At 41.7% G+C, this 15,857-nt stretch overlaps 1 protein-coding gene across 24 annotated transcripts in view; it reads right to left on the bottom strand.

Annotated features, from left to right (window-relative positions):
• Nucleotides 1-15,857, bottom strand: part of APBB2 (amyloid beta precursor protein binding family B member 2) — a 170,916-nt gene that overhangs the window by 29,244 nt on the left and 125,815 nt on the right. For all 24 annotated transcript variants that reach the window (XM_035555365.2, XM_035555219.2, XM_035555247.2 and 21 more), the window contains one exon: nt 11,631-11,758. In XM_035555365.2, the coding sequence (XP_035411258.1) occupies nt 11,631-11,758 (128 nt within the window). The remainder of the gene's footprint in view (nt 1-11,630; nt 11,759-15,857) is intronic.

Genomic DNA, 15,857 nt, shown 5'->3' with positions numbered 1-15,857 from the left:
GGATGCCCAGCACTAGCAAGAATTCAAGACTAGATAATAATTTTGGCACTGAAGTAAACAAGTTATGGTAAATCTCGATACCAGTATGGAACACATTTGTGGGGACAGAAAGGGGCATTTTCATGGACAAGCGAAACAGCACCTAAAACTAATTAAATGCTGTACTCTTTTTTTAATCCAGGTTGCAATACATTTTCAGCATAGCTCATTTAAACTTGAAAATGAAGACAATTAATCTGATAGCGATGACAACTACTCTCTGCTGCTGTTCTCCTTCACTCTCAGCAACTAGAGCACTACAGGCCACGGTGGTTTTCCAGCTGGCCAAACGACAGTGCTTGTGAGAACAACGTTAGACACCAACTTGGAAGGCTTCTAAGGATAGAAGTCAAACTTTGCTGTTTTAATATGCTGAAACAGTTTGTGGGAGAGAACCATTGTTCCCCGAACTTTGAAAATGTGTAAAAATTAGCCTAATGAACACCACATCCCAGGTTTCAAGTTTCTAGCTGGCTATCCAGTAAATGAACTGGGACCAAATTCTAATCCCTCGTTGGTTTTGTTATTTTGGTACATGATAGTTACGGTCTGTGCACCTTTCAGTAAAGATATGGCTAGGTAGGAGCACGCTGGCTCCACTTCTGAGCCCTGGTATCAGCCTTTCAGCTTCCCTTCCCCTAGCCCCACGCTCTCTGCTCTAAGTTTGTGCCTGCTAGTTGCTGTCTACGGAAAGAGCAATGGGTTCACCTCTGCCACCAGCAAGAGGAAAGTCTCCTAGGGTTTGGCCAACAGGCAGTTTCCAAAATTGAGAAAGCAATTTGGGTCCATCGTCTTCCATTTTGTGCACACACAGCTTGCTTAGGAACCACAGCCATACCTCACGCTCACAGCTCTGTCAAAACCTAACTTTGCCAATCCTCAGTCCAACCTGAAATTGTGAAGTGACTAACCTTAGACATGAATTTAAAATTCTGTATACATGCTTTGGAGGGTGGCGATTCTCCAAGGTGATTCCTTAGAGTTCATTCAGTCAAATACATGCATTCTGGAAATGAAAGGCGGAATTCATACAAAAGCTTTCTTTCACACGCTGGGTTTTTAAGCATACTCATCAGTAACCCAAATTTTGACACAACTCATGGAAGTTGCAGCGCTCAGCATCAGCTGCTGCTGTGTTTGGCTGACAGGTTTTCCCAGCAGCAACAGCTATCATAAACCAGAGGAGCTATCACAAACACTTCTAGCACAAACTGCACCAAGTCCTGTTCCCCACTGCCAAGCCCTGACAAAGTGAATACTTCCCAGGAGAGCTCTCAGCACCCAACAAGTTCAATTCCTGCACTGATAAATGTGCTAAATTCATGGCAGCAGGGATGTTTTGGGGCATGCCTGGTATGTAAACTCAACACGTCGTTCCAGCCTCTCCCAGCTATCACGTGCCCCCTCTCCTGGGTCTCCAGTTGGGTTATATATCCCCAGGCTGCTGTGTTCCTCACTGGAGATAAGGTTCAGCCAAGATAACAGTGAGGGAATGGATATTTAACAGGGAAGAATCTGGGCAGGTCTCCATGCACTTGGCAGCGGTGATGTGCCCAACTCCCCGGTTAAACTGGCAGTGAACAGCAGGGCAACCGAGCAAACGAACTTAGCTTATGCTCCAGGCACAGGGACGGGACCACGTTCTCCCCAGACTGATCAAATATTCCTCTTGCACAGCCAGAAGCTGATTTAACTCGGAGCAAAACACCACGCATCCCAACGCACACAGCTCCGTAATGCCAGCAGAGCCGTGGCTGGACTATAGAAAGGCAAACAGCATCAGCAGCCGAGATCCTCGCTGCACCCACCCTGGAGGTACTGGCAGATCTTCAGAAGACATGGATTTGGGGAGCGTTGTAACACACGGCTGCAAATCCAAAGCATGGCGGATCTGGAGCCCTATTCTAGCACATCTATCTAGTTTCATCACAAATTATCAAGCAGCAACAGCACTGCCAAATTTTACAATTTATCTGAAATTTCATATTGTTTTCAAAAAGAGCAGGGAAAAAGTAAGGGAAAAGCGAGGGAACATTTCATAAAGTTTAAATCCTGGATGTAGACAGGGATCTAAGAATCTCCTTACACACTGCAAAACAAACTTCCAGCATCCATGGATAGATGAGGGACGTTTGAAATACTACCTTTACTCCTAAAGGCTCAAATGTGACAAAATGATTACCATTTGTGAATGCCTCAGTTGGCAATATCCCATAAGGGCTTTGTTTGCTTTTTTACGCTGATCCCCCTGAAGCCACGTATGTACTTCAGAAATGAATAGAGGCCACGAGCAAGCGTTCAGTTTGCTTTGTCTAATTCATCTCATTATGCTCCTATTCGAAGTTGAGCGATAGCAGAGATTAAAAGCAATTTTCCTAATTAGATACACACAGTGCCAAAAAAAAATCTTTCTTAGTGCATCTGTTTTCTTGTGGGTTTGGGTACTTTTTATATCAAATGTGTATCTACATTTTTGGAGACATACACGTAAAGTTTATTTAGACTCTTCCGACCACACCAAAAGGAACAGACAGAAGATCAAAATTCTCAGTCAACAAAGACTGATGATACACAACTACAAGACAAAAGCAATTCAATAGATCCTTAGCCAACTGAACTAGACCTGCTATTGGCTTGCCCGAAGACTTTCACCATTAAAAGACTGCCTGCAAATGCAGAGGACAGGCCATAACGACCCACGTGGACCCTTCCAGTTGGAGCTACTAGAAAAATTATTCCTTAAGTAATCTACAATTCCTCTTTATGCATCTTCTTGACAAACACAGCATCACACCAAACACTGCCATGTGTCAGTAACAGGCATCCCTGAATAGAGGCAAGCTTAATTTCACAGGTGCTTGGCTAAAGCAGAAAAAATCACTTACTTCATCCACGTTAAACATAAGGTCAGCAGGATACCAGGTCAAATACTGATGCCAGCCATCCTTCCTGACCTTGCAGACCCCAAGCTCCTTTGTACTCTTTTAAGATTCATCGCTTGCTCCTTTCTTTTCTACCAGTTATTTTCCGCTATTACAAGAACCACCCTAGCCCTGCAGGGAAATAACAGCTAAACTATCCTGCTGCTCCCCGAGGTATTACATGATTGTACTCAGCATTGCCCAGGGTTTCCAGGCCCGCAACTGTAAGTTATGGACTAACCCAACTCATGTTGAAGTTAATGAAAGACTTTCCATTAATTAAAAGGGGAATTTGGTCAGACTCAGAGGGCGCAAGGGCGTACTTCTAGGCAGCTTCGAAATTTATCACAGTGCAGAAAGGGGAACTTCAAGCAGTACATTTTAGAGGCATTTGAGTTCTGTATTTAATGCGTCATTCAAATTATAAATTTAACTTATTTTTAAAGCATTAAGTTGAATTAAGATGAATAGCATTTATGTGAAATATAAAAGATATAATGTACAGATTTTTCAGTGTCATCAAATTTTCAGTGTCATCAAGCACAATTTTCTTCTTGCAAAAACACAGATGTTCACGTAACACTAAACACAAAACCGAGTCAGTCAGTAAAAAAAACACTAAATGTTTAAGACACTTGAATCGTCTGCTGAAAAAATCTTTTAGTTTACTCAAATTAGTGTTTAAGTTTCTGCTAATCAATTTGCACATATCAAAGAGACTTGAGTAGGCTACCTATCCCCATTGCCGGAGGGCGAATTGTGCTGAATACCACAGCCAAAGGCCCTTCCCCTGTGGAGCCAATATTAGGAAACAAGCCAACACATCCTTCTCAGAATTATGAGCCTGAAGTGAAAACGGTTTCTATGTACGTGTAATGGTTAAGGCTGTACATGCTCCGATTTACATAAAGACGTACTGCATATAAATATTTGAATCGTAATCAGCTAGTAGCGAACAGGGAAAGGGATCCTGAGGCAGACACAGCGTTTAAATAATTGAAGTGGTGAGCTAAGAGCTAGCACATCCTCTTGTGTTTTAGAGGCACGTTCCAAATTATTATGCCGGTGCACTTCAGTAAAGTTTGTGACAGTGCTCCGAGAGACAAAATACAACATTTAGAGCTTATTTTACTCTAGCATATGTTGAATTTCAGAAGACCTTCAATGGTTTACAAATACATAGGCATTTCACAAGTTCCCTTGATATCAGAGTATAACACTGATGCAAACTTTACAAGTGTGTTTATGTAGGTGGATGTAAATATTTACACAGTGAAGGCACATATAGAAACGTCCCATCTATAACTCTCCAGTACAGTACGTGAACTGCTTGAGGACCAGAGACAGGCAGAGATAATCAAATTAAACCCTTTCTACTGCCCAGGAAATTTGCTCCTCTGAGTTACTTCTCCAGAAATGACTTGCCCAGTACAGTAATCATTTTTAGGAAGTCAAGTTTTTGCCTACCACACAAAACAATGAGCGAAGAAAATATGTCTTACAAAACGTTGACCTTTTCAAATAAGCTCCCGCATGACAGAGCGTCTGTTACTGCTCACACAGACATGCTGTAATCAAGGTAACAGAGAGCTGTGTTGGGCATTTCAGCCAGCATGGGGCTTTTAAGTATTCTTAGCATGATTTTTCTTAAAACACTGCTCGTTTCTTTGGTGACCTATGCTCTCTGCGCCTTTTCTGCTCAGAAGTTTTTCACGTGCCCATCTTATTAGTAACTGAACAGCTTCAATATAAAATAGACCAGCAAAATGAAAGCCACTAGTGGACTCGTTTGATTTTGTCTTATCTGCTACAGAAACCTCAGATCATGCAAAGTGTTGAGATCAGAAAGAAAGAATACTGTACGTACTTTTTTTTTTGGGTTGTTTGTTTGTTTTGTGGTTTTTTGGAAGACAAATATTATCAAATTGAGAGGGTTTGCAGCCCTTCATAAGGCTGTCAAAGCCCAGTTCTCCCGTGAAACTTTATTCCGCAGGTGGCTGCCTCTGTACGCAGTCTCTAGTGTTCACGTACCGTCTCAGGGATGTACAACTAACAGTGCATATCGAATGTGTGCTGCTGCAGATGAAGGGGTGAGAGGCAGGCACCTTCAACCGACTCTGGCTGGCTTCTGAAGGAGGATGCTATTTTTTAGTGCAGTCTCTGCACATGCAACTGATTGCACGTGCACCCATATGCATGACAAAGCAAAGTAAATAAATTCATTTGAAATTACCTTTAATTAGCACTTAAGACCCAAGTTTCTAGTCGGTGTTGAAAACAAGTGGGATTGCAGAGAGCTTGGGAGCGGGACGGTTTCTGTCCCATTGCTTTCCTGGAGCCGGAAAGCAGCTGCCTTCTGCATCACTTGCATCAGTGTTTTGCCATGGAGTTAAAATAGATAGATATAGGAATTCAGCCTGCATGTAGCACCTGTTTGAATAACATACAGAGAAAAGAATAACAGAAGAATAACAGAAGCATCAGATTTCTACCCTACAACAGCAGACAGTAGCTCTCCTGAGCCAGAGACACTTTTCACAGGCAGTCCAGCTATTATTGAGGGACCTGAGAACTTCCGTGGCTATCACACAGATTACCCTAGTTGTATCCTAAATCCTTTAACAGCTGGAATCACAGGCAGTGCATGGAGATTTTCTAGCACAAATCTGTACAAACACACTAAGCCATACTAAGTCATTTCACCATCTTTTCTACTAATTGAGATAACCTGGCTGCATCACTGTGGCTATTTGTAGTTCAGGCTCAGATAGACAATTTGACTTAACTGTGAGTAAGATTAACAGTTCAACAGTTCCACGTGTCATTTAAAAAGTGTAACATCCAAAAGAAGCGCTAGATACAATTCCCAAATTATATGCGATATTTCCTATTAGTTCTAGCAAATAAATCTAGAATACTAAAGACATGCTATAATAAAATACTTAGACATGGTTCTGTTTACAGTGACTAAGCATTCAAGGCCATGCTCTGCCACTAATGCAGCAAGTGACACTTTTTAAATGGTGCCTGGTTGTTTTTCCTAAAGAGAAGGGCAGCCTCCTGCCATCTTTGTCACTTCTTCCCAAGCCAGTGCCACAGCACTGTCCTAAGCTCTCCGCCCCCACAGAAATCCCTGCAATTCTCCTCTTCGGTGTTTGTCCCAATTCCCTTGCTCTGCGAGACTTCTCTGCACTTTTGCTAACCCACTGCTGCTGTGCCTCTGAGCTGCTGTTTCCGCATTTAAGCTTTTCAATGATTACCAAATATCTACAGCTCCACGGCCAAGATTCCCCCCAGACATATCCTTTTTTCTCAGCTGTTATCAAAGGGTGAATCCGTTGTTCCCAAGCACTTGACGTGCTCACAGGCGTGTCAGAAACAGAAAAATCCCTTGCTGTCACACATAACCATTTTTCATCCCATTAGTGGAACTAGGCAGAAGGGATATTAGAGATGCTGCCCTAACACAGTGTAAAGCACTACTGATACAAAACCATACATTAGTGCAAAACTACAGATGTTTATTTCAAGTTAGTATGGCCCTATTTCAACTCACCTTCAATGTACTATGTCTTTTAGGCTAAAATTCTGAAACTAAAAACACACCACTTTTGTTAACCAAAATAAGAATGCACACATTCAGCTTTTTGACCCCACTTTTTCTTTGAAAATACGTTTCCCTCTTCACAGCTGCATTGTTTCCTTACTCCTTCTTACAACACACTGCACCTGCAAATAGTCATGACAGGCCTTATGGGCATTACCTGAAGTTTTGTACAGAAAATCATCTAAACTATTGTATAGTGAGAGGAAAATGCTATCAAAATACACGAAAAAAAAAAAAAAAGATATTCAGATGCAGTTGGCTTAGGGAAAAGGAGAAAGGAAAAGATTACTTACAACAGCCAGCAAAGAATACGGGTCAGAAAAGCCAGAGCAAGCCTTTTCCCCCCCATGTAATCCCTCACCTGTGCCCTATTACCTGATTCCTAACTGCACGCTTTGTCCTTATTCCAAGGTTACGCGGCCCGAGGGGAACAGGCAATATTGATTCACGGTGTCTCCGAGTTTGAAGAGTTCAGCTGGAATTACACATGCTTTGAAGGGTGTTATCTTCTCAGAAGAGCAGGTGCATGCACCATCTCAGTTTTAATTTATTTTATTTTCAGCTTTTCTTGACCATGCCTCTTTATGCGGAAGAGAAAGTTTATTACTTGTTATCTCGCACAGCTCGATAAGCTTCTCGCACGGAATTGGAGAAAGACTCGACCTCAGAGCACATTCGGGGTTTTAATCACCACCTTAAAGGAAAGGCAAATCTAAAGGGCCTTCAACACCTCCCTGAACGATGCAATTATAAGCCACACTACATCACTGAAGCCTGATGTTGTGTTGCTTGTACACAAAATATTTTCTGAAAGGGGGAATGATAAGTTACAGATACCCCAGGATATCCCAGGCACACTAAACTTATCTTTATTGTACACACTTAGCTTTAAATTGCCTAATTAAGGCCACATACCCCTCCCCAAATCTCATGCCTATGTGATAGATGTGCAGTGGGGCTCATGCCAGGTAGTTCACGTAAATACACAGTCTCAGCCAGGAAATACGGGTTATAACTCCACGAGAAGCCACCCTACCTGCAGCACAACCTCCAGGTTCCCCAGCCTCCCCCTTCTCTCCTCTAATGAACCAATTCTTGCTCAAATCTGTCTTCATCTCTCTTAGCTTGACATGCACTCACAATAAAAAATAAAATGCTTAACCTGCTGTAGCAATGTTGTTCAAGTGAAAACTTCAAAATCTGGCCATCTAGAGAAAGGTTCCCCAAGCTGTATTTAGCAATTTGATTTTCAAAGGCACTGCATACGCACAGATCCCCCTGAAGTCAGTGGACAGTGTAGGTGTCAAACACCTCTGAAATCAGGCCGTTTTTATTTAGCTATTGAAACAGCAGGATACTTTTTATAATTCCCCATATTTTGAGGAATCTGCAACATCACTTTAGGCCACATTTCCTCCACATCTTTCTATTGGTTTGTCCCATTTTCCCACTTGCATAACTCCAACTATTTTCTCAGCTCTTGCCTTGTCAGCTCCAGAGGTAACCAAGCTCTGGTAGTTCCTCGTTGGTTGTTACAACTTTCTTCTCTTCCAGCCTTACAGGATTATTCCCATCTGACTTGGGGTGACCATTCATTTTGCTGCCTATCTCCCATCCTGAGGCTGACTGTGCCTTATTTTCAGTGTGTGCATCGTGCCACTTTCTCCAGCCTGGTCCTCCCCTCTGCCCCTTTTTGATTGCCAACCTAATTTTAGTCCTGATATCTAGGGAGCAATAAACCATGAGCAGTCCAAAGAAATGGGGGTATGGACATCCACACAGCTGCAGAGATCCTCACCACCACCACCTGCCCAAACGGGTGGTGTTAGGGCAGAGGAGGCAGCACAACACTTTGGGACTGTCTGCTCATGGATCGTAAGACCATAAAGCCCCACTACGAGAATCTCCGCCATTTAAGAACCAAAAGCTACTGCCCTCCCTTCTCCGCCTCTGCAGAAACACACAGACCATACCATAAAAACAAACTCATGAAAGAGGTTTTAAAAGCTGAGCTGGGCTTTGGGTTGGTGGAAGAGCAATGAAGATAGAGGAGGATTCAGGGGATGTGCTAACAGAAACTCTTTTACAAAATGGATGGGCCGTTACCTCCCTTACTTGTTAGAGCGGCTCAGAAAGCAAAGGGCATGCACCAGCAGTTGAGAAGGGGACACAAAACCCAACCTAAAGCATGATTAATGTACAGTCCTGCAGCTCACAACTGAAAAGAACAACCCTGGCACAGCTTCAGTAGGCTGATCTTTTCCACGATGCTTTTAATGCCCAGAAAAGAACACGCCATGGCCTACTTGTTAAGAAGTGACTGTAGCACTGACAATAATTCTGGTACACCTGTGACACCACCAATCCTCCGTGTGACAATAACCTTACCAATCCTGAAGTCACACAATTTAACCAAGCGCCAGGATTTTTCCCTTATTTACAAAATAATATTAAACGAAATATCACGGATCTTTGTGGTACAGGCAACAAAATACAACGGCCTTTACTCTTAAAAAAAGTCACAAGATGTTGCCTAAGAAACAGTCTGCCAAAAGGATGGCCAGATACAGTATATTTATTTTCCTTCATTGCCCATATATGCATATCAAACACAGGAGCTCAGAGTCTCCACATACGGACATGCATGCATAACCTCCAGCTTAGCTTCTCTGGTGGGAACCTGCTTTTGTTCACGATTTTATGAAGGCACTCTGGTCTTTCCTAAGGTCAAACATACCTTACTAAGTGATTAATTTGAAACAAGGGATGCTACTTTTCAAAACATAAAATCACCACACAGCTTAGGTCAACAAAACGATGGAGCCTTTGCTTATCACACAACTATTTTGTGTGTTTTTTTTTTTTTCTCTCTTTTTTTTTTTTTTAAAGTAACTCTAGAGGTCATGATAACAGCGCAATGTATGGAGAGAATTATTACAGCCTCCCAGTAGATGTTTCTGCCTGAGGTGAGCTGGCTGACATATCCTCAGATTAAACTTTCATCAGCAAATCGCTGTATTTCATCAATCTTTCATTACGGCATTGCTTAGAAAATCATCTGGTCAGGTGTCATTAGAAAACCTTTTCATCTTGCAAAGCAAGATCTACCCAAAAAAAATTACTACAAGGAAAATGCAGTTAAAAATGAGGGCCAGTGGGCCATTACAGGTTTCAAGAAGGTCAAAAGAGAAGAAAACATACATTTCTACAGTGTTTAAACACTGCCTTTCAGAACAAACCCAGTTAATTTTATTATATGGACTCTTGGAACACAAAAAGTAGCTAATTAACAACTTCCATGTGCAACAACTTCTGGGCAAGTTTAATGCCAGAAAGTGGGATTTTGTCACCATATCCGACAGTTAATCCACTACAAACAGCAAGGTGTTCCCCTTACTTTTCTCTAACGATGAGAAACTCATCATCAGGGAAAGCTGCTGTTGCAGTTTGTGAATGACTCTGGTGTTTCTTACCTCAGGACCACAGCTAATTTTAGCAGGATGAACCCAAGGACTGCATTCTCATGCGTACAAGAAAAGAGATACAATGCAATTTCCCTTCCAACTCAACAGTGAGGTTTTCTCCTACCCCCAGAAAGCAAAACAAAAGCTGAGATGATGGGCTCTGTTTTGGCCTTCCATCACAGCTCAGGTTCTCTTCTCACCTGAAGCATTTTTCTTCCGTGTTGGCACTTGTTGAGCAAATGTTACATCATTTATGCTACCCTCACAAAGTGTATTTCCCACACTGACCCTCTCTATATGCAGAACACATTGTACATCTGACTGCTCAGTCAGAAGTTTGTACTTTCTGCTTGTCTTTTAGATCTTCTATCTGTTAATTAACATCATGTGCAGTCTGAGTTTACTTACAAATAAAGGACACTCAGTTTTCCCAACTATCCTTTTTTTTTTTTTTTAAATGGGTTAGTAAAATGTTAAATGAATTGCATTTCAAAAAGCTTGGGCTCCAGTCCTGAAAGCCATAATGGACACAATATATACATTAAAGAATCCATCAAAAATTCTTATGAAGGAGTAAGAAAAGGAAATCTGAAATCAAACTTACTCTGGTGAAAAAAAAGAACAAAACACAAACACAACAGATTCCAGTAAAAGTAGTGTGTTATGTCTCAAACATGGACACAAAAAGCAGCAGCTCTTTAGCATGATTCAGTCCTTACTACCTGGGATGGGTACTGTCTGAAGATCCTGGAATTGCTCTATGTGAGTGGAAATATTCTGGACAGATCAGAAAGCTCAGTGGGACAGGAAAACAGTTCGCTATCCTGCTCTAAATGAGGCACCTTCACGATCCTGTTTCCACAGCCGATGTTGCATGGAAAAGGATGCTCCCAAAAGATCAGTCAAGAACAAGAGCTAATGGAAGACAGGCTCCTGTTCAGGAAGGCCTTTAAGCACGCATTCATGGTTACTCCCTAGGGCAACGGAGAACTTCAGCTCACCGTCAGTCAGGTGTCAGTGAAAAAACTCACTTTTCTGCAACACGCTTTGGAATTTTCTTGCATCAGAATCTTTAAGCAATAGCCATGGAGTAAAACCATTACTTTTCCCTCAGTCAAATCAAACATGCCAAGAAAGTGGAAACAAACGCACACAGTCATGGAAGAATAAGGAGCACAGTTAATTTGCAGCAGCAGGAAGAGTTGCTTTCACACAGCCAGGAGAACTGTATTATGGGCCCTATTTGAAAACATGGTTTAATACAAAATGGTATTAAATACACAAACGAAACAAAATAATATTGCATGTGCCGTTTTATGTGCCTAGCTGATTTCATTTGAAATGTTTCCCAAGCACAGGTTTACCAAAACAGGATACGAGTGATATGCTATGAAAAGCAGAGATTTAAAAAAAAAAACACATAACATGAGTAAGAAAAAGAATTTACCCATTGTCTCATCATCCCCAGGACACAATTACCCAACCAAATGAATAGCTTTGATACCTAACTAACTCCAGATATATCCGCACTCCTGTATGTGTATATAGCAAGACGTGAGAAGCACCAGGTCAATAGGAACAAGGACTGTGCAGACTCACCGGCCGTTGTCACGACCCACTCCCCACACTCTGATGCTCACGATGGGCTGCGAGTGAAGAACTGTGCGATCCATGGGGTCGATCAGGTTCAGCATGTCGTTCTCCAGGATCAGATACATGTCTTTGCCCTGCAACTCCAAAAAAGGCACAGTTACAGAGTACGTCCCCTTCTCAAAACTAGGATCAAGGTGCTCTGCCTACACTGCTAAGCCTACATCTTCTTGGGACAAACTGAAAGTCAAAGTTTGTCCCGCTGAAACTCAAAGTTTCAGTTTGTCCCAAGAACAATCGAGAACCAGCTTGTTCACTTCTGGTGTGAAAAAGATCTACAATAGCATTTTGCTACTATTATGTTTTTGAAAGATCCCGATTACAAAAACCTTTGATATCTTTTAAATGCAACTGTTTGACTCATTCAACCACAAGCTATTGAGTTACTCAAATTATTTGTTTATCCTATCTCTAGTAAATTCTTCTAATTATAACAGAAGAACTGTGTTAAGAGTAAAGGATTGCATCAAACCCTATATACTCTTAGCGCGGAGTTCCCTCCTTCAAACAGTATGTGCTTTGTTTCCATAAACTGTAGCCAGTGGGTCATGGGAACAGACAGCAATTTGTATGTGCCAAAGGATTTATAGCATACTCTTTGAAGAAAGATTAATTAAAGGGAAAAAAACTAGCATTAAGACATGAACAGAGATTCTGCCAGTGACTGCAGAATCCCAGAGCCAGGATTTCTCCCTAATTTTTCTGGCATGTAAGAACATGGAGAATCCTTTTTCCCTTCAGAGGAAAGAAATTTATGGACAATTTTCCTTTGGATGCTAATTCACAAGTGCTAATCTTCCTCCTATCGCTAGCATCTGCAGAAAGGCTGTCGCTTCTTCTGCCACATTTAATAGCTCTCTTCTCAGAGGCTGCAGACTGTGGGATCCCATGGAAATGATCCTGGACTTATTGCCAGAGACATAAGACAAGCTCCTGCTGATAAGAAGGTGGGAACTATCAGCTAAATATAGAGTAGTTTGTTTCCCCTCTATTGTGCCAGAGTCTATAAATGAACAGAAAGAATGGAAAGGGTCTGACTTCCCACTGACAAGTATTTCAAAAACGACCTTTTTCTTCACCTCAATGACACAGAAACCCTCTCCCTGCCTGGTTACAGTGGCTCAAGTTTTAACGATGTCTAATTTTGTGTTTGTGTATGACATATATTGATGTCACCCCGCCCCCAGGGTTTCAAGGCCAGGCAGCGAGGGGCAGGCACTGCCCACTGATGGGGGAAGGTGGTGAACCACAGGGACCCCAGCCTAAACCTTCTGCCCCACGTGGGGCTGACCACCTTTCCCCCCCGAAATCCCCTAATAAGCATTCAAACTGTGGCTGTGACACAGAGCTGGCAACGTGAGCTCTGAGAGGGCTGTGGGAGAGGAGGGGGAGGCAGGCTGGTATACCTGGTGTCTGTACAAAAACGTCGTTTAGCTTTGATAACCATGCACGTAAATGGGGCAAAACCATGGGATATAAAAGACAGAAGCCAGGATAGCGTAGGTAGACTGGGATGATGGAGGAAACAAAACTGAGAACAGATTCACCGTAAAGAAAAAAGGGTGAGAGGTCAGAAGCAGTAAATAGTTTGTGTAAAAAATGTTACCAAGTGCCACAAGATTGCTTTTTGGACCCATTTTCTACTTATGTATTTATTCCAGAAGAAAATTATTACACAAAGGTAAAATCGGTTCATCATGCAAAATACACTGGGATTAGGGTAATAAAACTAAATCCAAATTAGCTGGAAAAGATTGGAAAATGGACAGATAAGGAACATAAATCACAGGAAATTATCCTTGCAATGCTCGAGGGACAGCTTGGCCACAGCCAGAAGCAATATATTTTGCTAAGCTTTGTTGCTTTATTATATGAAAGCTATTTTAAAGATGGAAATACCACACAGGGCATGGAGAAATGATTTAGACACACGCGGAACCTGATTGTCTCGGATGGCTGAAGAGCTCCAGAGACCTGATGCTCCAAGCTGAGGAGGGCTCTCGCAGGAAGGACCACAAAGGGAAAGGGAATAAAGGAAAGTCTCAGACCCAAAAGCATTTCAGGGACGTGTTATGTATGGTGGTATAGAGGCCAATGGCGTCAATACATCTTCACTAAAGTGATTTTGTAAGGTAAAGGGATATAATGCATGGCAAAGTAGCGATACAAACAGGTGAGTTGCATTTTTTTTCCTTAGATTCTAGAGAAGCGTGAAAGTTGGAAATTTACAGGGAATTTGTCTTGGAAGAAGGCATGAAATCCTGTACCAAAGGGAGGCATGAAATCCTGTACCAAAGCCAGTGACAAAGCTTCTGTAGAGTCAGAATTTTATGCAGGGTGGTTTGTTTTTCTATTTCTTTATTTTTTATTCATGAAAATTTGGGGATAGTCCTAGTCCCAATTTCACTTTCATTACATTCTAGCTAAAATAAATCTTAAGGCAATCTTAAAACCCCTATCTGCAGTCATCAGTTCTAGCTTTGTAATAGATTTCTGCTGTACGTGCTCTGATATGACAATGACAACCACATTTTTCAGATTCCTCTCTAAACCATGCCTCTTCCAATCACTCTTGAAACACTACGTTGCCAGCAGAAAAATGTGGTTGTAATGATTTCTTTTAAAATCAAGAAGACGATTTACTTCAGGGGCCACCTACTCAAGCACAGCACCTCTACTGCTTTGTCGTGCTGATTTTTATTTTATTTTTATGAATATCATGATGAATTAAAAATTCTTTTCCAGGGGACCAAAACTTGTCACCAGTTTGGCTTGAAAACTGGGAAGAGTTTTGAACAAAGAACAATGGGATTGACAGAGGTGAATAAGGAAAAATCTGAACATTAAATTTTAAACAATATAAAACGCATGATTTCAAAGTATTTCAAGTTCATCAAAGTTCTGTTTTCTTAAAAATAGATGGGATTACACACATTTGAAGAGAGTGGTGGTTTTTTTTTTCACCCCTGCCAGGAACAGCAGTAAGCCCAAAGTCTACAACTGACTCATCTCTATTTGCTTGTCTAGGTATGTTAACTGAATAAAACCATTTCCAGAAGTAAGGAAAAGGGAGACCAGAGTTATCTTGCTTATTTGTATGCATAATACACATTTCTTACATTAAGAAAAACACATTCTTAAATTACTTTCTATAGATGGGGCACTTTAAACGTGTGCCCCTGGAAATATTATATTCATTTTTAAACAGGTTCTTCCTCCCAGCTGCTCCTCTGAAGGGTCTCTGCGTTGCTGTGGTTGAGCTGGGACTGAGAACACAAGCCACAGTCTGTAGAGAATGAAGGATTTTTCCCCAATTCATTTCTTTATTTAACCCAAACAGGCAATTCTCTTCTTTTTGGCAGTGCTGTTTCGCTACGATAAATACCAATGAAGCTAACAACATTCATTCTTGCATCACTTTTGCATTCAGATCTCGTGTAGTAAATCCACATTACTGTAACTCCCCGGAAAACAGGCCAGGAAAGAGGTTGAAGATGAGATGTAACTGAAGTGTAAGGATGTTGTTTCATGAACAATCAAACAATGAAGACTGATTTCCTGTGGGTTTGTCTCGTGCCCTCTGTACATCCCACCAATACAACACCAGTTTTTCCTGTTTTCTTATTTCATCTCCTGATTCCTCCACACCTTTGGCTCTTTCATCCGTCCCCAGCACACCTGCTCTCCACACCACACCACCTCTGCCTGCCTTCATGTTTTCACCTTAGCTCCCACTGTGTTACTCTGTATTTGCTGCCACTCCAGAAATACAGCACAGACCTTGCAGCATTCAAGTTGATGAGGGCATACTGCTTCATCAGCAAACCAAAGCAGAGGAGAGCTGAGCTCTCTGATTTTCCTTCAGTTTGTGGGAATTTGACAACCTTCAAAACTGAACACTGATCAACGCATTCAAGAACTATTAGAGAGGAACCAAGAGACAGACTGGTGAAATTCATTTCTTTCTGAAAGACTGATAAAATAATCATCCTAAAATAAGCCATCTGTCCATCCCTCTGAACCTTCTCACCCATGTTAGAAGCACAGGTCACACCAGCCAGGGTTTCCTTAAAGCCCTTTTGTCCCTGGGAAACACGTGAAGATGCTGTTTCAAAGCATCACATTAAAACCCCTGGTCAAGAGAAGGATTTAAACAGTTTTGCTTGCATGTCCCCA

This window comes from Cygnus atratus, chromosome 4 (genome assembly GCF_013377495.2).
Source record: "Cygnus atratus isolate AKBS03 ecotype Queensland, Australia chromosome 4, CAtr_DNAZoo_HiC_assembly, whole genome shotgun sequence".
In the NCBI taxonomy this organism is placed as follows: domain Eukaryota; kingdom Metazoa; phylum Chordata; class Aves; order Anseriformes; family Anatidae; genus Cygnus; species Cygnus atratus.
The sequence above is the reverse complement of the archived record's forward strand: the minus strand, read 5'-3'. Positions and strand labels throughout refer to the sequence as shown.